Raw genomic sequence first — 23,837 nt, 5'->3', positions numbered from 1 at the left:
TTTCTAAAATAAATGAATTTAAAAAATGGTTTAGCAATTACTGAAACTTGAAGCAAAGGTGAAAGAACTGTTCCTGGCTAGGAGTAGATTGGTAAGTGATAGCTGGGTTGTTGTAATATTAATGAGATTGAAGGTACTGTGGATTGATTTAGTTTTTTCAAACATGCTGCAGTTTTTGAATTGGCAAACTCTTCTACCTGGTCTTGAATTACCTTCGCAGAAGGCTTTTCTGATTCACAATCCAGTCAAATAAAGATGAATTCAGGAATATCTACACATTGAGCCAGATCCTCAGTTGATGTAAATCTCTATAGCTCTACCGAAGTCAATGGAGCTACACTGAATTAAATCAGCAGACGATCTGGGGCGAAACCTTACTCCCATTGAAGTCAATGGAAATGTGGCCATTAACTTTAATTGGGCCAGGATTTTACTCTTGGTTTTATTTAATAGCTATAAAATAAATCAATAAATGTAAGGAAGGGAAGACAGTTAACTTCAGTAAATACATTAACCTAGAAAGTGTTATGCAAGGTTTTTCTTAAAATAAGAAAAATCAGTCTATTTTGCATGGCCCATGAAAAGCACAACTAGAACAATTCTCCAATTTCCAGCAGGCTTAGAAACACTTGTGCAAGAAAAGGGACTTGACTGACACATTTTTCTTTTAATGGCTCAAATTGTGCTGTCATTCACACTAGTGCAATTCCATGGCATTCAGTAGAGTTGATGAGGTGCTGCAGATGAATTCTGGTGTAAATGACAACACAGTCTGGAGTTACATATTTCATATTTTTTTAAAAAGGGCATTCTTGCTCTTTCACTCACAACTTTTGTTAATCAATAGTCGTTGTACGCCAAAAACTACATGAAAAAAATGTTAAGGTTATGAAGTCTAGTACTCAAAAATTAGGAAATGCCAGATTTCAAGTTATCTATGCAACCTTAAGTTGATCCCTCTTCTCCATATGCATTATGATGATGTCTTTAATTCAGTAATCAACACCTGGGAGCTGCAATTGCAGGGAAGGTCTTGCTCAGGCCCTGAATCCTTGGGCACGTTCTCAGTACAGATAGACTCTTTGAAGAATCCAGCAGCTAAATTCTAAGAAGTTTCTACTGAGCATGTGCAAACAGATTTTTCAAAGGTTTATAAATATGGCCAAAATAGTGTGTGTTCTCATGGGAATAACATAATACATATCACTGATGTAAAGGGGAACACTCTACCAAATTTTAATTCTCTACTCCAAAGCATGGAAGTGTAGAGCTTCTTAATAAAACATTTGCAAGAATATTTTCAACATGGCATTTTTCCATAATCTCATTCTCAGAAATTACTGAAGCATGCTGAAACATTCAAAAAACAATTCAGCCTGAAGCTAATTAGCTGTCTTAGGAAATTTTGTCTCAACTGATGAAAGTATGGCAAAGTTGTAAGAACTGAAAACAGGGCCTTATAATGGGAAGTGTTGAGCAACCTTGAGTATAGGTCCTAAATTTCTACAGCAAGTGACCAATATATAAAATACATAACAAGAACATCACCATTAACCTCTCATTGGTCTTAAAAGTATTTAAATCATGACTTAAAGTGACACATAAATATCTTATATATTTGTACAGTTTATTCATTCGTTTCAGAACAATATCAGCCTAAAAAGTCACATTACATATTACAATAACAACCTTAACTCTGACCCACAAGACATACATTGAAAGAGCTCATAAGCTTGCGTTGTGGGTCAAAGCTAAGGTTATTGGAACATGTAATGTGAACTTTCAATCATTGGGTTTTCACACATCACTACTGTTAAATGAAGGTATGGGCTGCAAGGGTGATAGAACATTTAATTCGTTACCTTATGTCATCATTTCCATGTTTTTGAGGTGTAAATCAATCATATTTTTGTGTGGCAGTTAGCACCAGCAGTCAGTTACAACACTTGACATGCTGGCACTCTCGCTTTGGCCTTTAGCCTCTGCCAATTACTTTCAGCACCTGCACCAACTGCTGCAGCCATGTATAGAACATATTTGGCAGCTGAGACTTAAGGGCTGAATTCTTGCATTAGCTGTTCTAGCACAGGCGGCTAAGGCATTGAATTGGCTTCTTAAATGGATTGTTGGCAAGTCCTCTGTTGGCTGTAAAACAATTTCTGAGCTATCATAGATTTAGCCTAATACTGGGCTGTCATGTCCTACTGGACACCATCTCTGTGTTCTCACACACTTCGATTGCACAGAATTACATCCTTGTAAGTGTGACCATTACATCATCGTGCAGAAGCCAGGCAGCAGGGTTTTCATGCTTTGTTTAAACAATTTGCTTAGCCCCTGCCCTCTGATGACAGATTATTCCCAGCAAACAGGAAATAATGTCCTTGTCATATGGATGCTTGTCAGGGGCAAGGGAAGCTCCCTAAAAGAGAGGTGGCCACTGGCACCCAAACCGTGGCCCTACCTCTGCACCGCCCCTTTTCCCCTAGCCCCCATCCTCACGCCATCCCTTTCCCTGAGGAATGGTCCCCACACAACCTCTTCTCCCTAAGACCTCGCCCCCACTCACTCCTCTCTGCTCCTTCTCCCCGTTTCTCACCCTTACTGCCGGTGAAAAGTGATGAGGCCATGCCCCCACGCCCGCCCCCATTCTGACGCCCCTGATGCTTGTACTGGGTATACTTTCTCAGCTGCCACCTTTCCCATCTGGGGTGTCTTCTGATGTTTGTCTGCCATATGCAGTCCTTTCTGCAGGTTACTGATTTAACATCATTTTATCAGCAGAATGACAACAGGTTATAGTGGATCACAAACTAAATATGAGTCAACAATGTAATATTGTTGCAAGAGAAGTGAACATCATTCTGGGATGCAATAGCAGGAGTGTTGTAAACTTGGAAGCTTGTCTCTCTTGCCAACAAAATATATTACCTCACTCACCCTTGTCTCTCTAAAAGGTTTGATGACAGATTTGAAGGCCAAAACATCCGGATTATTCATCCCTCATGGAAGGACAATAGTTACCTTGCTTTAAGGTGCATCCACACTAGGAGAAAAGGTGCTCTCTTACCACATCTTAGCTAACACATGGTAAAATCCTGCTGTGGACAGGGCAGTTTGTAGTTTTCACATGGAAGTCAAAGAAAACAATAGGCTAGAGCCTATGACTTATCCCCACCAGCTAGCTCATGTAAGAACTATACTGTATTGTGCTCTGTCCACAGTAGGTTTTTACCACATTAGCTAACACATGTTATAAAAACACCTTTTTTTTTCATAGAAAAGGGCTGAGACATGATCTGTATCACCTACAGTACGTTCTAGAGTCATTTCTACTAGAGGTTCTTCTAAAACGTCAATAGCAGCTGTCATGGTATAATTCCCCACTCTGAACCTTAGCGTCCAAAAGATGGGGGTACCAGCATGAATTCCTCTAAGCTCAATTACCAGCTTAGTACTTGTAAAGCTGCCACCAACCAGGAATTCCAGTGCCTGGTACACTCTGGTCCCCCCCAAAACCTTGCCCGGGGACCCCCAAGACCCAGTCCCTCTGGATCTTAACACAAGGAAAGTAAACCCTTTCCCTCACCGTTGCTTCTCCCAGACTTCCCCTCCCTGGGTTACCCTGGAAGATCACTGCGATTCAAACTCCTTCAATCTTAAACAGAGAGGAAAATTCACCTTCCCCCCTGCTTCTCTCTCCCCCTCCCAGACTCTCCCCTGAGAGAGAAAGTAATCCTAACACATATAGAAAATTAACCTTTATCTCCCTCTTCCCTCCTTTCTTCCCACCAATTCCCTGGTGAATCCAGACCCAGTCCTCTGGGGTCTCACACCAGAATAAAAAAACAATCAGGTTCTTAAACAAGAAAAGCTTTTAATTAAAGAAGGAAAAACAGTAAAATTTATCTTTGTAAATTTAAGATGGAATACGTCACAGGGTCTTTCAGCTATAGACACTGGGAATACCCTCCCAGCCTAAGTATACAAGTACAAATTAAAATCCTTTCAGCAAAATACAAATTTGAACTCCTTCCAGCCAAATACACATTTTGCAAATAAAGAAAACAAACATAAGCATAACTTGCTTTATCTACCTAGTACTTACTATTCTGGACATATAAGAGACTGTATCAGAGATATTGGAGAGAAACCCGGTTGCACGTCTGGTCACTCTCAGAACCCAGAGAGAATAACAACCAAAATCTAACAGCACACACAACTTCCCTCCCTCAAGATTTGAAAGTATCCTGTCCTCTGACTGGTCTTCCGGTCAGGTGACAGCCAGGCTCACTGATTTTGTTAACCCTTTACAGGCAAAAGAGATATAAAGTACTTTTGTTCTATTAACTCCTACTATCTGTTTATGACAGCAGCTATAACAAACAAATCACAATCAGAGTTAACAAGAGTAACAGCGTTACTGCTAAGATACTAAGAAGATCTCTACGCTAATCCAGCAGAGCAACTCTTTAATTTATCACCAATTTATATCTTTAGTAATAAGAATACTATGGACTTCGATTCAGCCTTTCCTCCATGATTTCAGAGTGCTTTTACAGATTATTCTATGAAGGTGTGCAAGATGAGGGGGAGAAGGAAGGGTTCCTGATGTATTCAAAATACGTTGTCAGGTAGAATGTGCATCAGAAATATAGTTTAATTTATCATTAATCCACTGATTTTTGCCTTTCTTTCAAAGCTAACATCATTCAGTCTACTACATTAACAGTAAAGACTTTTGGTCCCATTCCTATACCTACCTACTTTAGCAATAGGTTGTAATTTCTGTATGTTCCTAGAGGCTAAGCTTTGCAAAGGATTGTTATTAGCTGATTAAACAGGGGAAACAATTTCCCACAAATGTCCAAAATTTCAATTTCTTATGTGAATTTTGATTAGGCAATAATCTCAAGTGTTTCATCTTTGCTTCCCACACACATTAAAACACTTGAGATGTGTACTAGTTCTGAAGGTGAATTTTTAATTGTATATTTGACTGTAAAATTTGCAATTTTCACTATGTTAATTAGTAGCAGATCACAGGGTATTGTTTCTGTGTCCTAACTGGGTGGTTTATATAATTAATCCTGTCAAGGTTCCTTCCTCACTCAGAACTCTAGGGTACAGATGGGGGGACCTGCATGAGAACCTCTAAGCTTAACTACCACCCCCAGACTATTTACTGGCTTGTGACAGGCCATAAACATTTACAAATGAGTCCTGAGCCCAAAAGGTTGAGAACCACTGCTCTAGTCTGACCTTCTATGTGAGAGAGGCCACTGGACTTCTCTGAATGAATTCCTGTTTGATTGCTTTGGATAACAAATGTATTTGAGAATGTCATACTCTACTCAGTGAAATTAGCTGCATACACTATCAATTGTGAATTATTCACTCAGCTTTAGTTTTTATACTGTTACCCACTGTATTCAGGGCCCGCTCCAGGCAGCAGCCGAGCAAGCTGGTGTTTGGGGCGGCAGATTCCCAGGGGCGGCATTCCTCCCAATCCTTTTATTTATTTCATTTTTTTTTTTTTTTTTTTTTTGCGCTTCACAGCTTCCGCTGCCCAGGGCCGTCCTTAGGCATAGGCAACATAGGCAGCTGCGTAGGGCACCTGAAAATTTGGGACACCACTGGGTCTTAGTGTCCACCCTCTTGTTTTCCTATCCCTGTTTTGACCCTTCCTGCAGGCTCCCACAGATGGCTGCTCTAGCCTGGTGAGTCTTCCTTGGGAGGGAATCTAGTAGTTAAAAGTGAAAAAACCTCCAGCCTGCCAGACCTATTAGCACAACATTGAAACTGTTAAAGAGACATTCAAGGGGTAATAAAGCCATTTAACAGGCATTTGCCAACCCCAAGGTATATACTGACAGGTTTCAGAGTGGTAGTCCTATTAGTCTGTATCAGCAAAAACAAGGACGAGTCCTTGTGTCACCTCAAAGACTAACAAATTATTTGGGCATAAGCTTTTGTGGACTAGAACCCATTTCATCAGATGTCCACAAAAGCTTATGCCCAAATAAATTTTTTATACTGTCAGTTTCTGACTTTACTGACAAAAACAGTTGTGCATTAATGTAATATTTACACAGAACATGTCAGTCTACAGGACCTTAGTTTAAAATTTGCTTTAAAATATTTCATTAGTGAGCTGGTGAAGATTATAAAATCACATTTCTAAAAAATGCTTGCATAGAGTTTTAGATGCACAATCATCTTTAGCCTTAAATGTGTGGATCTTCACACATAGTTTTTTAAATAAATCCTTCAAAAGACCTCCCTTATCTAAAATACACATTTTAATTACTATAGTTAAAAAAAAAAGTGCTTCCAAGTCTTCCTGTCCTTTCTGTCCATCCCTTCACCACCTCTCCCCCCACTCCCCACTGAAGAGAGCCCTTAAAGGGACAACAGTCCTTCCCTTCCAGATAGCTGGACAAAGAGTTCCCTTTCTTTACTTCTGACTATCCGACAAACTAGTTTTAAAAGAACCCTCCAGCAAAATCAGTACCTTAGTAAGACAAAATCCTTGTTATACCTAAAATCTTTGGAAACATATTTTTTTTAAGTTGGTGAAATTTCATAACCATGTCTCTTGTTATGGAGATCACACAAAGTAAATTACTGTTCCCTTTTTCTAAAAGCAATGAACATTGTTATGAACACACTAAATCTCTCTGATTAATTTAAAAGAATGTCTTTGTTTCAGTGAGTTAAATATGTAGTAATCTGGAATGCTGGCTTAAGATTTGAGTACATTTAAAATATAAATTCAACTTAGAAATACTGATGAAGAAAATGTAAAACAGAGAAGAGCTGCATCATGTATTCCATTATATGTAATGTTGTATTCAGCAGGACAGCTGACTCACCCTTACTATGAAGTTTTTGCAAATAAATCTCTGACAAACTTCAGGGCATATCAAAAAACCTGTGACTGACATTTTTTATTCCCAAATTTTAGTGCTTTTAATTAGGTACTTTCTTCATGTCCATTCTGCATGAGGGAGAGGGCATGGAAGTCTCTGCGGGGAACTGTGACTCTCCGCCACCATGAGGCAGGCTGGGCATCTCATTATCCTTTGCTGTCAAGTCCCTCCTCCCCCTCCCCCACCAGGCTGTGAGCTTGGGCTGCCATCCGGCATAGGGGCACCAGTTTAATAATACTGCCTAGGGCCCCATAAATCCTAAGGACAGCCCTGCCGCTGCCCCTGCGGGTTTTTTTCTTTTTGGTTTGCTGCTCCTGCCGCCCTGTAGGGGGCGGCGGCACGGAGGAGGGGAGCTGCTGGGAGCGGTGCCAGGTCTGCAGTGAGCCTGGCACGGCAGCCCATGTCCCTCCTTGCCCGCCCACCGGAGCGGCGCGGAGCCCTCCTGGCAGGCGGCGCGGCGGGAGGGGCCGCATGGCGAGCACCCCCTTAAGGAAGCCCTGACCGCTCCACCCGGCTAGCTGGGGTGTGCAGTCCGCTGCCCGGGGTCTGCAGGGCTGGGAGTCACCCTGCACCCGCTGCCCTGTTTTGTTTTTTGTTTTTTCTTCCCTTCGCTGCTCCGGCCGGCCGGGAGGTTTGCTTCACACGCGCCCCCCCGTCGTTCCGACCGGCCAGCAGGTTTCACACCCCCCGCCTTCGCTGCTCCAGCTGGTAGGTTTCTTTCACGCCCCACCTCTGTCCCCTTCGCTGCTCCGGCGGACAGGTTTGTTTCCCCCCCACTCCTTTGCTGCTCTGGCCCCAGCGCAGGTTTTTGTTTTTTGTTTTTTGCTTGGGGCAGCAAAAAAGCCAGAGCCAGCCCTGACTGTATTACACCTTAGTGCTGTTAAATTCAATCCACAACTTCCAGATCATTACTAGAAATGTGAAATAAAACCCAGCCTGAAGCCTAGCTCTGTAGTCCCCTACCCTGGTATCCAAGCCAATGTGAATTAATGTTTCAAGAGAAATTATGCAAGGTGCCATGTCAAATACTTTGCTAATGTCTAATCATGTCTAAAACCTCCAAGCTTTGGGTCTCAGAAATCTGGAGCTGCATTTTAAAGTCAAGTTTTCCTCGGCTTTAGTTATCACTAGAGAGCTTGGTAATTACAGTCCCCCATGACTACATTATCTTATAGTATCAAACTCCTTAGTGATAATAGGTCCAGGAATTTTCTGCTGTCACTTCCAGTCTTGATGGGTCTGTAGCAGAGGCCCACAATAATTTCTCCTTTACTTTTCATTTTTTGTAACTTTATACAAACTAGTTCACTAGTTGGAATTTCCCCCTCACTGTATTTAAGCAACTCTAATGTACATTATTTGTTTTTTCCTAAGCATTCAATTTCAGTTCTTTGATGCTATGCAATCAGTTCAAGGGCCGGGAGACTTTAAATGCTCATTGAATTCCACCCGCAGTTTAACAATTACATTTTCCAGCAGTTTGTCTCCCGTGCCACATACAGTTCCAAATCCCTTCACAAGCACCTTCAAGACAAGTGATGCATACACTCTGAAACCATTTGAGACAGTGAGCGCAGACACATGCTCTTTGCTGTTTAAACATCGAGTTTTCGTTCTGCATCTTGAAACTGCAGTATCGTGCTTGTGTCACAAACATAATGAAGTCACATGTAAACTTAATACCAGCAGTATTCAGACATTTAGTGTAGGGTAACCAGATGTCCTGATTTTATAGAGACAGTCCCGATTTTTGGGTCTTTTTTCTTATATAGGGTCCTATTACCCCGCACCCCGTCCCGATTTTTCACATTTGATGTCTGGTCACCCTAATTTAGTGTTGTCACGTGAATGCTGTAAATCAGCAGCAATTCAAATTAGTCTGCTAAAAGCTTTTGGACAATTAACTGCAGTTGATACTTTTACATAATTGCTGTAGTACGTTGGGAATCTGCAGTACCGTACTGAACTCCAGAGCATGAGCAGGAAGATGCTGCTGTCATTACAATGTTCACTCACCCCTGGCAAACTAATTGCCTTGCACTTGCTGACTGTTTTCAGTTTGACAGCCAAGCAGCAGTTGAGGGAAGCTCTGCTGGGTTTAATTGTCTCTTGCCATAGTGTTCTGGCAAGGTTAACTCTTTTAGCCTCTTTATGTAGCAACAATGTTCTAGGTATCGGTACTGGGGGTGAAAGCTACACATGTATTTGCAGAATACAAAACAGACAACCTTTAAACACTGGCACGCAGACACCCTAAAGTGGCGAGAGAAAAGATCAGAGCAAAACTGGATGCTATTGCTCAGATTATTCGTATTCATTGACTTTCTGGGAACAAGTTGCTTGTCACTGCAGCATTGCTATGGTGATGTGCTGTAGTTTTTTGTTTTCAAATAGGATGACTGCTTTTTGTTGTATATGTTCATTAGTATTACAGTGAAACCTAGAGTCCCAAATCTCAACTGGGGCTGCATTGTGTTAGGCGCTGCACAAGCCGAGCAACAGACGGTGCCTGAAGCCAGACAAAGTGTGCAAGGAGAATACAGAGACACAGAAGGATGAATTGACTTGTTCAAGCCACATCAAGATCACTGGGAGAGTGGGGAATGGAACCTGGATACCCTGACGCTCAGTGATCTAGCCACTGGATCATGCTGCCCTTAACCTACTGTCACAATTTCAGGGCACTTGAATTTCCCCTCCGTGGCCACCAAGGGCACCCACTTTCAGCTTCCATCTCCCAGCCGTCACCGCTGTTGGGTGCGAACCGCATCTCTCTCACTCCTGACTGGGGTTCTTGGAACCACTTGGCTCCTGCCTACTCTGTGATATTCGCAACAAGCCAGACTGCTTAAACAGGCCAGGGCCTGCACTTTACTTTCTCTGCAAGGGCTATCAAGAGTGTATTGCTTGAAGTTATAAGTTTCCACACAGCACATTTACTCTCAAGCAGTGGTGGATTAGCCACTGGCCCACAGGGCCCATGCCCAGGGCCCCAGCCATCTGGGGGGCCCTGGAAAAAATCTGCCACCAGGTGGCAGAGGCCTGGAGCCCCAATCATAGGGCAGGGGAAGCCCCCCCAGTGGTCCTCAACCCCATACCTGGCAGCAGTCGCAGGACCAGGAAAGCACTCCCAGCAGCTCCAAACCCCATGCACAGCAATAGCTGCGGGACGGGGAAGCTCCCACCAGCGGCTCCAAACCCCATCCCCAGCAGTAGCTGTGGGACAGGGAAAGCCCGCCCCCAGCGGCTCCTGACCCAGTCCCCAGCAGAAGCTCCTGAGTGGGGGATGCTCCAGCGTCCCTAACCATCCCCAGCAGAAGCTGCAGGGTGGCAGGGGAAGCCCCTGTGCCTGACCCTGTGATCCAGCAGAAATACTGGGCATGCAGGGTGGGAGAAGCCCCAGCACCCTGACTCTGGTCCCCCACAGAAGCGAAGGGGTTGGCGGGGGAAGCCCAAGCTCCCAGGCCCTGCTGTGGTTCTGGGACTGGAGGAGCTCTAATTCCTCGCTGTACCCCGGTGCCAGAGCTTCTCCGGTCTTGGGGCTGCAGTGAGGGGTGGAGGTGGGGCAGAAATAAACACAAGGGGTTGTGGGGCTGCAGTGTGGGGAGGAGGCAGAATACAATGAAGCCTATCAAGGCTATTGCAGGAAATTGCCTTATCTGTCACACATACCTCTGTCAAATGCTTAGCACTTTACAAATAAAGAAGAAGAAATAGTCCCTGTCTCACACACATTGCAATCTAGTTCTGGGGAGGTGGTACAGGAACTGAACAGTGGTCATTTTTTTTATGGTCTTGGTATGTTAGAAGAAGCAGGGGGAAAGAAATCTATGACCCAGCTGCGCCGTCTTTTATCTGTGCTTGAGCTCCAGAATCGAACTGCCAGCCTCGGAGCAGCTCTTTGGGCCATGGAGCCCCTTTAAAACACAACCCTTGTTCTGTTGCTAAAGAACACGCTCCTCTTGTGGTGATGTAGGGATGTGCTGAGAAAGCAGAAAGGAAACCTTTGGAAGAGGGAGCAGCCTCTGCAGGTATGGAGCAGAGAAATGAGCTGAGCTTCTGTCAGCCAACAGACAGGAAGGTCCAAAGTGCCTGTTTCAGTGATGCTGTCTAATTTGTGTAATCATCCAGGCCAAAACAAATTCTGTGACAAAGTCTACCATTCTGAATTTGCACTTCACACTGGTCTGAATGAAAGCACAAGGTGCAAGGCGACAGAAAACCACGCCCTAAGCCTTTGCCCAGAGATTCTGTAGTTTAGTACCTATCCAGGTAGTTTTAGATGAATTCAAGAACAGGAGAAGAGATATTGTAAAAAAAAATAAATTTGAAAATAGCCTGGAATTTTAAAGATGAATGGCTCAATGTAAAAATGTCTTCACTGAGCATTGTTTTCTGTTACCTCTGAAAGCCATCAGCAGAGTAGCAAACCACTCATTACTGCAGCTCTTTTGTATACTAGTGATTGTTTAATAGGTGAAAGATTTTTTTTTTAGCTGATATGGAATATGACCTAAGGTTTGCATCCATTTGGGCCAGCATTGCATTTCTTACCAAGTTGGTGTGTTGGAGTCTGAGAGGGTGCCTAAGACCTGTCAAGATATTAGCATGGAAAAGTTTAAAAAAAAAATCCCAGTACATTCAGACCTTTTCACAGGAATGAGGATATTGAAAAGTAGATTTGTCCAATAACAGAAATAAGGATCCTTCATTCTTAAACTCTGATCCTTGATGGGTCTGTGATGATGTATTTGCTGACATAGTAACAATTTTCTTAATGTGTTTTTTGGTATATGTATATTACAGGAGTAGAACTGCCTTTGAGAGAAGTAAAACAGATGTGTTCCGAATAAAAACCAACAATGTTGGACAAATAAAGAAGATAAGGTATCGTGTAATATTGTCACTGCTATATACAGGACATCAAGATGCCGGGGTCAAGCTCTCAGCCTCGGCTGGGATTGCAGCGGAGCTCTCAGCCCTGGCTGGAGCTCTGAGCCTGGAGCCCCTCCCCTGTTCTGCCCAAGGCCCTGCCCTTGCCCCACCCCATTCTGTCCCTTCCCCCTTGCCTCTCCCCCTGTTCCACCCTTTCCCCCCCAGCCCCCACTCTGCCTCTTCCCTCTAAGGCCCCATCCACTGCTCGCTCCTCTCCCCTACCCCACTGCAGCCCTGAGACTGGAAAAGCTCTTTGCTCCAGAGCCATGGTGGGGAGCGAGAGCTCCTCCAGCCCTGGGGCCATGGCAGCGGAAGATTTATCAGGGCCCTCTGAATCTGCCATTGCTTCCTGCCGGTGCAATGTTTGGGGAGGCTTAGTCTTCCCTAGCCTCCATTATGTGCTGCCCGTGAGTACTGTATCCAATAAGTTGATTCAATCACTTGAGGTTCAGCCCTCTGCTTTATAGACCAGTAAACCCAACAGAATACGAGCTCGTGTCACCAGGAGTTCTTGGCAGACTCCACAGTTCTCTGCCGTATAGGAGCAGTCTCCCCATGTACCAGTTGCAGCATTTGGCCCAGCCACCTCTCCGTCAGATTTGAAATGGCGTTGTGACTGTGCAGCCACAGAAATGCTCTGGACCACTCTGACAGCAGCTATACCGATTTAGTATAGGACTGCTGCTTAAAAGTGACCAGGCCATGGTTCCTTCTTGGCCCTGTGGCCTGTGGAACTTTGAACCAGTGCAAAAACCTACAGGGGGCATTTGCCACCCCCATCCTCCCCAATCGGTGCCCCTGGTCTTACCTTGCCTAATATAAAATGTGCCACTGAATCAATGTGCTAGTTGCTGTCAAAAATCACGCCAACCAATCCAAACTCTTGGGTATATTTTGTTCCTTCTTTGTGCTGTAGAATTGAGCATGACAACACAGGAATGAACGCAAGCTGGTTCTTGGACCGGGTAGTAGTAACTGACATGAACAGGCCTCACCTCCGTTTTTACTTTTCTTGCAACAACTGGCTGAGCAAGGATGAGGGCGATGGACTTTATGTCAGAGATCTGATTGGCAGCCTAAACCCCATGGATGTGCCCAAAGGTAAGTGTTTCTAGAGAAGCTGGATGATGTGGTTCATTGTCCGTAGAAGAGCAAGTGTAGCCCAGTCTAATTACATATCATTGGAAGAAAGATAGTCACAATTCTGACCATGAATATGAAGCGTTCCCAAATTCTGGTAGCATTCTACGAGCAGCCTTTCTATAGACTCCAACCTCTTCTCTGTAACTCTGCACCAGTTCTGGGATGCCTGGAGCAGAATGTGGATGATGATATTTAATTGGTACCTATTTTTCAGAGTGTTTTAAGTTAATGATGTGGAAATGAGGCCAGCACAGCTTGCAAACCCGACAGGTACAGCCAAGCTGACATCAGGGTGTATGCTGGGGGGTGACATACAGTGTAAGTAACATGAATAGGGATCTGATCTGGGACCAAGATATGAAAGTTGAACCTGTGGACTAACCTGCCGGTTGTGTGTTTCAGTAGCTCACCTCCAACTACCAATGAGCATCCTCAGGTTGAACTTCCCCTGCTCACTCTGAGTGTGCCAGTACAGTCTAGATTTGGGCAAGGAGATTGAACTAGCCTCTCCTCCTTAGACTGGTGTTGGGGGAAGGGCAATGGCACATTGGTTGGTCTGTGGGCGGGGGAAGCTTGTGCTTCTGTTACATACCAAACGTCTTCAGTGGATAAGTAATGGACTTCTTGCTCCAGTGCTGTCAGTCGGGCCTTTGTGCCTCAGTTTCCAGATATGTAAAATTGGGATAATACTTACTTCACCTTCATAAAGTGCTTTGAGATCCTCCAGTGATAGGTGCTTGGCAGGGGGTATGTGAACCCCACACCGGCCAGGAGGGGTTAATGAGCTGCTGTGAGCTCAGTCAGCCTCACTCCTTCAGCTGCTTGAGCTGTCAGGCTTGGAGTGGGTCTTTGAAAGGAGAGGGATGGACAGTGGGGGAGAGCAGGCTGACAGCTCCCAAGCCATGTGAGAAGCCTGCCTGGGGAGCTGATTGGCAGACTTCAGACAGCCACAGCCTCGCTGAGGTAGGGTAGGTCTGACACCAGCTGTTAGTCTGAGGTTTACCAGGTGGTGGGTGTTAAGGCAAGCTGCTCCAGCTGGGGTCTGCCTAAAAGGAAGGGGGCTGAAAACTGAGCCCAGCAGGGCTGAAGGTTCTTTTGGTTTTGGGGTATGATGAACCTTGCCTTGGGAGATGTCTACACTGCAGCTGAGCGCCTCCCAGCCCGGGTAGACAGACTTGAGCTAGCACATTAAGAACAGCAGTACAGACACTGGGGCTCTGGCACAGACTTGGGTTGGCCGCCTGAGCTCAAACCCAGGGATCAGGTGCGCTCAGGAGCCTGAGCTGCTGCCTGAGCCACAATGACCACACTGATATTTTTAGCACACTAGCTCGAGCCCCACTAGCGTGAGTCGGGCCACCTGGGCTGAGTGGCTCAGTCCCAGGTGCAGTGTTGAAGTCTCTGAGTGATTGGGCAGGAGGGCTAAGCAGATCAATAACTGATGTCCGCTGAGGAGTCCATTGGGGAAACTGAGGCAGGGCTTCTGCAGTGCCACACCATGCCTTGAGGGGCATGCAGGGATGGCACCTCCCACATAGTGCTGTTTAAGTGAAAATTATTATTGTTCTTATGGTGGCTAGAGTTTCATCAGAAGTGACCTGATGGAGATAATCTATTCTTCCTATTACTAATGCCATAACACAGATTGTTCTTGCACTGTGTTCTTAAACAGTTTTGTCCTTCTAATGAATTGTGTCCTTCTAAGGGAGGTTTACATACATGAAAGAAATATGAAATATCCTTTAATACTCATAAATGAGTAAAAATGCATGTGGGAGCCATTTATAAGAGCAGGACCCTGCAGGATCTGAATGAGACAATATCTGGAGGCACTCAGCCAAAAATCCACCCAGTGACTACATACATCCCATTGTGATTGTGTGCTCTGATATGTTTTGCTGCTTCTGTATTCCATTTAGTCTGTGAACTAAAAGAGTGCCTGATACTTTAGAGCAGGGGTAGGCAACCTATGGCACAGGTGCCGAAGATGGCACGCGAGCTGATTTTCAGTGGCACTCACACTGCCTGGATCCTGGCCACCGGTTCGGGGGACTCTGCATTTTAATTTAGTTTTAAATGAAGCATCTTAAACATTTTAAAAACCTTATTTACTTTACATACAACAATAGTTTAGTTATATATTATAGACTTATGGAAAGAGGCCTTCTAAAAACGTTCAAATGTATTACTGGCACACGAAACCTTAAATTAGAGTGAATAAATGAAGACTCGGCACACCACTTCTGAAAGGTTGCCGACCCCTGCTTTAGCGGGATAGGGGGAGGTAGCATATGATTCAAAGCAATGCTCAATCAAAGAGAGATCCCGCAAGGGCAAGCAAACAGCCCAAACTATTTCTCAGTGGTTCCTTTACACGACACAACTGTTTCTTTGAATCCAGTATTGTTCCTTTTTGGGATGGCTGATTCAAATTTAAATGTGTGATTTCCTGCTCCATCTTCAAAGGCCTGTCTCTCTGCTTAGGTGGATGTACACAATCACGAGGGATGGAAAAGGCTCACGGACCAGACTCTCAGCTGGTGTAACTCAACATTGCGCCACTGATTTCAGTGGCGCTATCTTGATTTTCACCATATGATGATGTAGTCCCATGTGCTTATCAGTCTAATGAAGTGGTTTCATATTCTGTACTGGCCGATGACACCGTGCTTGGCGCTGTGCATACAGAATGGATGTAAAGAACATGATTGCTGTCCCAAGGAACTCACATAGGTACAAGGAGAGAGGCAGTAGAAATTTCTACAGAAAAGTTTGCCATCATGTCATCTATTTAGCTTATTTTATCTGCTAGAAAATCTTCCTTTGAAATTTTGCAACCTGTAAACAACACAATTGTCCAGATGAACCTGGGGAGTTGGATCTAGTCCAGAGATGAGAGTGAAATGAGAGAAGGATTGGACGCCTTCCAGGCACTAGCTATGAGTTTGTAACAGAAGAGGACTAGCTCAACCGTCTTAGGTTGCAATTCCCCTTGAAACATAATTAATGAAAGAGAAGCATTCACAGACTGCTGAGGTGAACTGTCAACCAGTCAAACATTAATGTAAATTTATCTGAATTCATTTAGCTCCATCTGAACCATGAAGGTCTGAAATGAGATTGTGGTATGATTTTTCTTGTACACACAAGCTGTTTGCCCTAAGAGTCTTTTTTTTTTTAATCTCAAAAGGATGAAACAGAGACATTTAATCCTGGCTCACTGGCATTGTCCTGACTACTAGGCAAATGAATAATTATGTGCACAGGTGATTGTGTGTGTGTAGCTAAAGATTAGTTATTCCTGACGAAAACCATGTTCTGATTGGCAGAGTATAAGACAGGAATTCTTGTCTCTGATGAATTTCCCAGTCCTTCTATTATTGTTTCTTGTATCATTTTTTCTCTCTTGGGAGCCTTCAGTCCTTCTTTGTGAACATTTCTAGGCACAGATGCTGGAGACAGGTTTTTCTTACTCTTCTCTCCACCTACAACTGCAGTAGTGACCTGGTAAATTCTCCTGTGGCATATAGACTCTCATCCTCCCTTTTTCTCCACCCCCTTTCACACACCATATTCAAGTGGCTCTCTCCTATGATCTTTCTCTGGAGGTTTCCCTCAGCTTTCACTATTGATGGTTTATTTTTCAGTCCTGAAATACACAGGTGACTGCTAAGAAGTGCAGGTTTTCTGTCACTTGTCTAAGATCTGGACTGTAGGAAACAATGGGGAGACTTTCGTGATTTTTGCAGAATTTCAGTGTTTTTCTGTAGAGCATTCACCTTTCAACAGCCTCTCTACTCTGTATACGGGGCGGTTGCTACAACCTTACTATAAACACACTGGTTTTCACTTGCAGAGGTATTTATTCTGGATTGACTTCACCTCTGTACATCATCCTGTTAAGTCACACCTAACCCCTCAGAACAGGGATTTAAGTAGAGCCACAGGCTTTCTGCACGGGGCTAGGAGAGGAGAATTTCACCCTCTCATTTACAAAATCAGAATTCCAGCCAGAGTGCAATGGGATCTACAGAGCTGCCATTTCCTTGATACTGTGCTGAGCAGCTGCAACTCCCAGATTCAGAAGTGCCAACATCCACTTTCTTTTGTTTATATCGATTTAAGCATTGTTAGATCTTTAAAATCTTTCTTTCAAAGGAAGTCCTTAGCTGTGTTACTAACAGACTATGAAAATCCGAAGGATTATAACAAATCAAATGTTTATGCTCTGTGTTTATTTGCTGTGTTCCACTCAGCTTGAACAATGAAGAGACGAGTCAGCTTCTAGTTAGTTTTTGACTTCTGGTTCTCATGCACTAGCAAATTCTGCCGGGTTCCGGTTATAAATCCCTACAAGCACCAGTATAAGAACCTAGATAGACAGATTGAAATGACTGTTATGATGGAAATGAGGGTTTCAAAAAGATTAAACAGTTTCTGTTAGCAGTAGGCTTTTAAAAGCTTAAACAAAACAAAACATAAAAACTCCAACGACCTCCCCCTAAACTTTGAGCCTGAACCACCTGATAGAGTCATTTGAAAGTGAGGCAGTTAGAGAATCAGATCAGGCCAAGTAAAATAGTTATTGCAATTCTGCCCCCCCATTTACATAGCCCCTTTTGTTCCTTGTGCTCCCTGCTATCCTCTCACCTCACTCTTCCTTCAACTATTTATCTCATTCTTGGCTTAATACCTTCTGCCTTGTCACCCCTGATGCTTCCATCAGTTTCCCAAGTGTGACGGATCCCCCAGGGGTGCCACTTGGAACTGGGGTACCATTGAGACCCTCAACCCACCAGTAGGGGACCACTGAGATGGGTTACCCCTGGGATGCCACCTGGAACTGGGGCACCACTGAGAACTGGGCTCCCTCTCACACTGTACTGATCTGGCAAGCTGCAAAGCCCTCCAGCCTGCACTTTCACCAACATATATACAGGTAGGGACCTACCCAGCTGCAGTTACATTTAGGCTCTCTGACCAGCCCCTGCATAGAAAGGCTACAGCTAGGGTAGCTCCTAGTTCCTCAGGCACACACCCCCTCTGGAGTGTAAACCCACAATTATATCGTCTTGTGCTGCACAGAGAACTGTACCGTGTAAGCTCATAAAATTTGCCCCCTCCCTCAATGTGGAGAGGAATATTAAACAGCCTTTTGCTCCTGAGCTAAGATTTCCCATACACTTCACTCCAACTTACTGGTTTGGATAAAGCAAAAACAAGTTTATTAACTACAAAGATAGATTTTATGTGATTGTAAGTGATAGCAAACAGCTCAAAGCAGATTACCTAGCAAATAAACAAAAAATGCAAACTAATCTTAATATACCAAATAGATTGGAAATGAATAGCAGATTCTCACCCAGAGATGATACAAGCAGTCTGCAGATTCTTAAGGGGCAATCTGCACTTGCTTTACTTATTGGAATCCCCAGATGTTTCATTCACAGGCTAGAAAACCCTTTAGCCTGGATCCAGCACTTCTCCTGGTTCAGTCTTTGTTCCTCTGGTGTTTCCAGGAGTCTTTCTGCTTGGAGAGTAAAGAACACCAGGTGATGTCACTCCATGCCTTATATAGCTTTTGCATATGGTGGGAACCCTTTGTTCCCAATGCTTGGTTCCCAGACCAGTCTGTAGAAAAACACTGACATCCCAAGATATAGTCTAGAGACATGTGGTCTCATCACATGTCCTTGTAGAGTCAATGCTTGGAGGCTGTTTGTAGCATTCTCAGGAAGGCTCACCAGGTGGGAGATAAGCTTCTCCTAAGGCTTATTGTTTTTAACTAATGGACCATTGCCCGAAATAGTCCCTTCCCCACCCACTATCTGGACTGAAAGCATCTTGTCTAGTGGGCGTTACCCAGGTGTTGGGTACATGGGAAATACAGATACATAGTCAATATTCATAACTTCAGATACAAAAATGATACATTCATACAAATAGGATAATCATATTCAGCAAACCATAACTTTTCCAATGACATCTCACATGGCATAACTTGCATAAAATACACCATAATTATGCTGTAATCATATCATAATATCACTATGAAAAATATGGGGTGCTGTGTCACACCAAACACCATCTCTCTTTCCCCAGATCCTTCCTTAAGACCCATTTATTTCATAAAAATGTTCCAGAACTGGAAAATCTGATCTCTAGGATTGGGGCATTCATGTGCCAGAAGGCTAAGTGACCTTGAGTGAAATCCTGGCCTCACTGGAGCCAATGGGAGTTTTGCCATTCACTTCAATTTGGCCATTTTACACCTTGTCTTTATGGCCTGACCAAAAACCTACTAAGGTCAAGGGAGTCTTTCCATTGATGTCAGTAGTCTTTGATCAGAGCCTCTGTGTGTGTGTTTATAGCACTGCAAGGCCTTGCTGTGTTTTCTCTATGGCAGTAGGTTGAATTGTGGTGGGAATTGGACTGAGAGAGAGTTGGTGAGTTTGGAAGGGTTGTTGGCTCAGTCATCAAGCCAATTGGAGGCTAGTGTATATTTTAAAAACTGATCTGTAGAAGCACTTCAAGCTTTGGAGGGGCCCATTTTAAAAAAAATCTGACTAAATAAAAATGAACCTCAGGGTGTATCTGACACACCAGTGGAGGAGGAGGCTCAGGGTGGACATAGCCAGCTGGCTACTTTTAGCAGCAGGCAGTGCTCCACTCCTGCTGCAAACCCTCCTGCTGTGGTAAAAGATAACTGTTATGCTCTTCTTGATATAGGAGAGAAGGAATCACCCCCAACAGTTAAGGAGGTGAAGCCTCGTACCCCTAAGGCTGGGAGGTCTGCTGCCACCACTGATAAGAAACGTAGGGTAGTGGTGGTTGGAGACTCTCTGCTGAGGGGGACGGAGACACCCATCTGTCGCCCTGACCGTTCATCCCGGGAGGTATGCTGCCTGCCAGGGGCCCGTATCCGAGATGTTACAGAGGCATTGTCGAGGATTATCCGGCCTTCTGACTACTACCCCCATGCTACTCATCCATGTGGGCACAAATGATACTGCGAGGTGTGACACTGAGCAGATCAAGAGTGACTACAGGGCTCTGGGAGTACGGGTTAAGGAGTTTGGAGCGCAGGTGGTATTCTCTTCGATTCTTCCTGTTGAAGGTAGGGGCCCAGGCAGAGACAGATGCATCGTGGAGGTGAATGCCTGGCTGCGAAGATGGTGTCGCCAGGAGGGCTTTGGCTTCCTCGACCACGGGATGCTATTTGAGGAAGGACTGCTAGGCACAGATGGCGTTCACCTTTCGAAGAGGGGAAAGGCCTTATTTGCGCACAGACTGGCTAACCTAGTAAGGAGGGCTTTAAACTAAGTTCGACGGGGACAGGTGAGCAAACCCCACAGGTAAGTGGGGAACAAGACCTGGGAGATGGGTTGGAAACAGGAGGGAGCACGGGCTATAATGGCAGTGAGGAAGGAGGGTCAGGGAAAAGCTGGGAGGCAAGGTCAAACCAGTATCTTAGATGCCTATATACAAATGCAAGAAGTATGGGTAATAAGCAGGAAGAACTGGAAGTGCTAATAAATAAATACAACTATGACATTGTTGGCATTACTGAAACTTGGTGGGATAATACACACGACTGGAATGTTGGTGTGGATGGGTATAGTTTGCTCAGGAAAGATAGACAGGGGAAAAAGGGAGGAGGTGTTGCCTTATATATTAAAAATGTACACACTTGGACTGAGGTGGAGATGGACATAGGAGACAGAAGTGTTGAGAGTCTCTGGGTTAGGCTAAAAGGGGTAAAAAACACCTACAGGCCACCTAATCAGGTGGAAGAGGTGGATGAGGCTTTTTTAAAACAACTAACAAAATCATCCAAAGCCCAAGATTTGGTGGTGATGGGGGACTTCAACTATCCAGATATATGTTGGGAAAATAACACCGCAGGGCACAGACTATCCAATAAGTTCCTGGACTGCATTGCAGACAACTTTTTATTTCAGAAAGTTGAAAAAGCTACTAGAGGGGAAACTGTTCTAGACTTGATTTTAGCATATAGGGAGGAACTCGTTGAGAATTTGAAAGTAGAAGGAAGCTTGGGTGAAAGTGATCATGAAATCATAGAGTTTGCAATTCTAAGGAAGAGTAGAAGGGAGTACAGCAGAATAGAGACAATGGATTTCAGGAAGGCGGATTTTGGTAAGCTCAGAGAGCTGATAGGTAAGGTCCCATGGGAATCAAGACTGAGGGGAAAAACAACTGAGGAGAGTTGGCAGTTTTTCAAAGGGACGCTATTAAGGGCCCAAAAGCAAGCTATTCCGATGGGTAGGAAAGATAGAAAATGTGGCAAAAGACCACCTTGGCTTAACCATGAGATCTTGCGTGACCTACAAAATAAAAAGGCGTCATATAAAAAATGGAAACTAGGTCAGATTACAAAGGATGAATATAGGCAAACAACACAGGAATGCAGAGGCAAGATTAGAAAGGCAAAGGCACAAAATGAGCTCAAACTAGCTATGGGAATAAAGGGAAACAAGAAGACTTTTTATCAATACATTAGAAGCAAGAGGAAGACCAAGGACAGGGTAGGCCCACTGCTCAGTAAGGAGGGGGAAACAGTAACGGGAGACTTGGAAATGGCAGAGATGCTTAATGACTTCTTTGTTTCGGTCTTCACTGAGAAGTCTGAAGGAATGTCTAATATAGTGAATGCTTACGGGAAGAGGGTAGGTTTAGAAGATGAAATAAAAAAAAGAGCAAGTAAAAAATCGCTTAGAAAAGTTAGATGCCTGCAAGTCACCAGGGCCTGATAAAATGCATCCTAGAATACTCAAGGAGTTAATAGAAGAGGTATCTGAGCCGCTAGCTATTATCTTTGGGAAATCATGGGAAATGGGGGAGATTCCAGAAGACTGGAAGGGGGCAAATATAGTGCCCATCTATAAAAAGGGAAATAAAAACAACCCAGGAAACTACAGACCAGTTAGTTTAACTTCTGTGCCAGGGAAGATAATGGAGCAGGTAATAAAAGAAATCATCTGCAAACACTTGGAAGGTGGTAAGGTGATAGAGAATAGCCAGCATGGATTTGTAAAGAACAAATCGTGTCAAACTAATCTGATAGTGTTCTTTGATAGGATAACGAGCCTTGTGGATAAGGGAGAAGCGGTGGATGTGATATACCTAGACGTTAGTAAGGCATTTGATACGGTCTCGCATGATACTCTTATAGATAAACTAGGAAAGTACAATTTAGATGGGGCTACTATAAGGTGGGTGCATAATTGGCTGGATAACCGTACTCAGAGAGTAGTTGTTAATGGCTCCCAATCCTGCTGGAAAGGTATAACAAAGTGGGGTTCCGCAGGGGTCTGTTTTGGGACCGGTTCTGTTCAATATCTTCATCAATGATTTAGATGTTGGCATAGAAAGTACGCTTATTAAGTTTGTGGATGATACCAAACTGAGAGGGATTGCAACTGCTTTGGAGGACAGGGTCAAAATTCAAAATGATCTGGACAAATTGGAGAAATGGTCTGAGGTAAACAGGATGAAGTTCAATAAAGATAAATGCAAAGTGCTCCACTTAGGAAGGAACAATCAGTTTCACACATACAGAATGGGAAGAGACTGTCTAGGAAGGAGTATGGCAGAAAGAGATCTAGGGGTCATAGTAGACCACAAGCTTAATATGAGTCAACAGTGTGATACTGTTGCAAAAAAGCAAACGTGATTCTGGGATGCATTAACAGGTGTGTTGTAAACAAGACACGAGAAGTCATTCTTCCGCTTTACTCTGTGTTGGTCAGGCTTCAGCTGGAGTATTGTGTCCAGTTCTGGGCACCGCATTTCAAGAAAGATGTGGAAAAATTGGAGAGGGTCCAGAGAAGAGCAACAAGAATGATTAAAGGTCTTGAGAACATGACCTATGAAGGAAGGCTGAAGGAATTGGGTTTGTTTAGTTTGGAAAAGAGAAGACTGAGAGGGGACATGATAGCAGTTTTCAGGTATCTAAAAGGGTTTCATCAGGAGGAGGGAGAAAACTTGTTCACCTTAGCCTCCAATGATAGAACAAGAAGCAATGGGCTTAAACTGCAGCAAGGGAGATTTAGGTTGGACATTAGGAAAAAAGTTCCTAACTGTCAGGGTAGTTAAACACTGGAATAGATTGCCTAGGGAAGTTGTGGAATCTCCATCTCTGGAGATATTTAAGAGTAGGTTAGATAAATGTCTATTAGGGATGGTCTAGACAATATTTGGTCCTGCCATGAGGGCAGGGGACTGGACTCGATGACCTCTCGAAGTCCCTTCCAGTCCTGGAGTCTATGAGTCTATAACAATAAAGATGGTTAAAAATGCCACCAAAATCCATATTTTTACTCCATGAACATTTTATTGAAAAATGTGGGCAAAGTTTCAAAAAAGCAATGATCAGTTTAAATAATAAAAAATAGAGAGTCTCAAAAAGTGTTAGTAGTAACAGTGATTGCTCAGTGACTGTATTTATTGGTCTGATGATGAGGGATCATCTGAAGTTCTCTGCTGAATGACCTGAGTTCCTGAGGCCTGGTCTACATTACAGAGTTAAGTCGACACAAGGCAGCTTACATTCGCCTAACTATGGAAGTGTCTACACTTTTCCACTCTCGCCAACATAACTGCCCCACTATGCCGACTGACCTCCACCTCCATGAGTGGAGTAGAGTCGAGGTAAATGTAGTTAGGTCAACACTGTGTCAGTGTAGAGACTGTGTTGCTTATGTCAACTGTTACTGGCTTTCAGGAGCTTTCCTGCAATGCTCCCACACTGAAAGTACAATCAATACAAGCACTCCTGGTGACGATGCGCATCACCAACAAAAGAAG

The 23,837-nt window shown here is 44.0% G+C and overlaps 1 protein-coding gene across 1 annotated transcript in view; it reads left to right on the top strand.

Moving 5' to 3' along the window:
* The window catches only part of LOXHD1 (lipoxygenase homology PLAT domains 1), a 209,944-nt gene that overhangs the window by 6,903 nt on the left and 179,204 nt on the right, over positions 1 to 23,837 (top strand). The window contains exons 3-4 of the mRNA XM_050943268.1: positions 11,739 to 11,819; positions 12,784 to 12,968. Coding sequence (XP_050799225.1) covers positions 11,739 to 11,819; positions 12,784 to 12,968 — 266 coding nt within the window. The remainder of the gene's footprint in view (positions 1 to 11,738; positions 11,820 to 12,783; positions 12,969 to 23,837) is intronic.

This window comes from Gopherus flavomarginatus, chromosome 3 (genome assembly GCF_025201925.1).
Source record: "Gopherus flavomarginatus isolate rGopFla2 chromosome 3, rGopFla2.mat.asm, whole genome shotgun sequence".
In the NCBI taxonomy this organism is placed as follows: Eukaryota; Metazoa; Chordata; order Testudines; family Testudinidae; genus Gopherus; species Gopherus flavomarginatus.
Note: the sequence above shows the minus strand (reverse complement) of the source record. Positions and strands in the feature narration are given on the sequence as shown.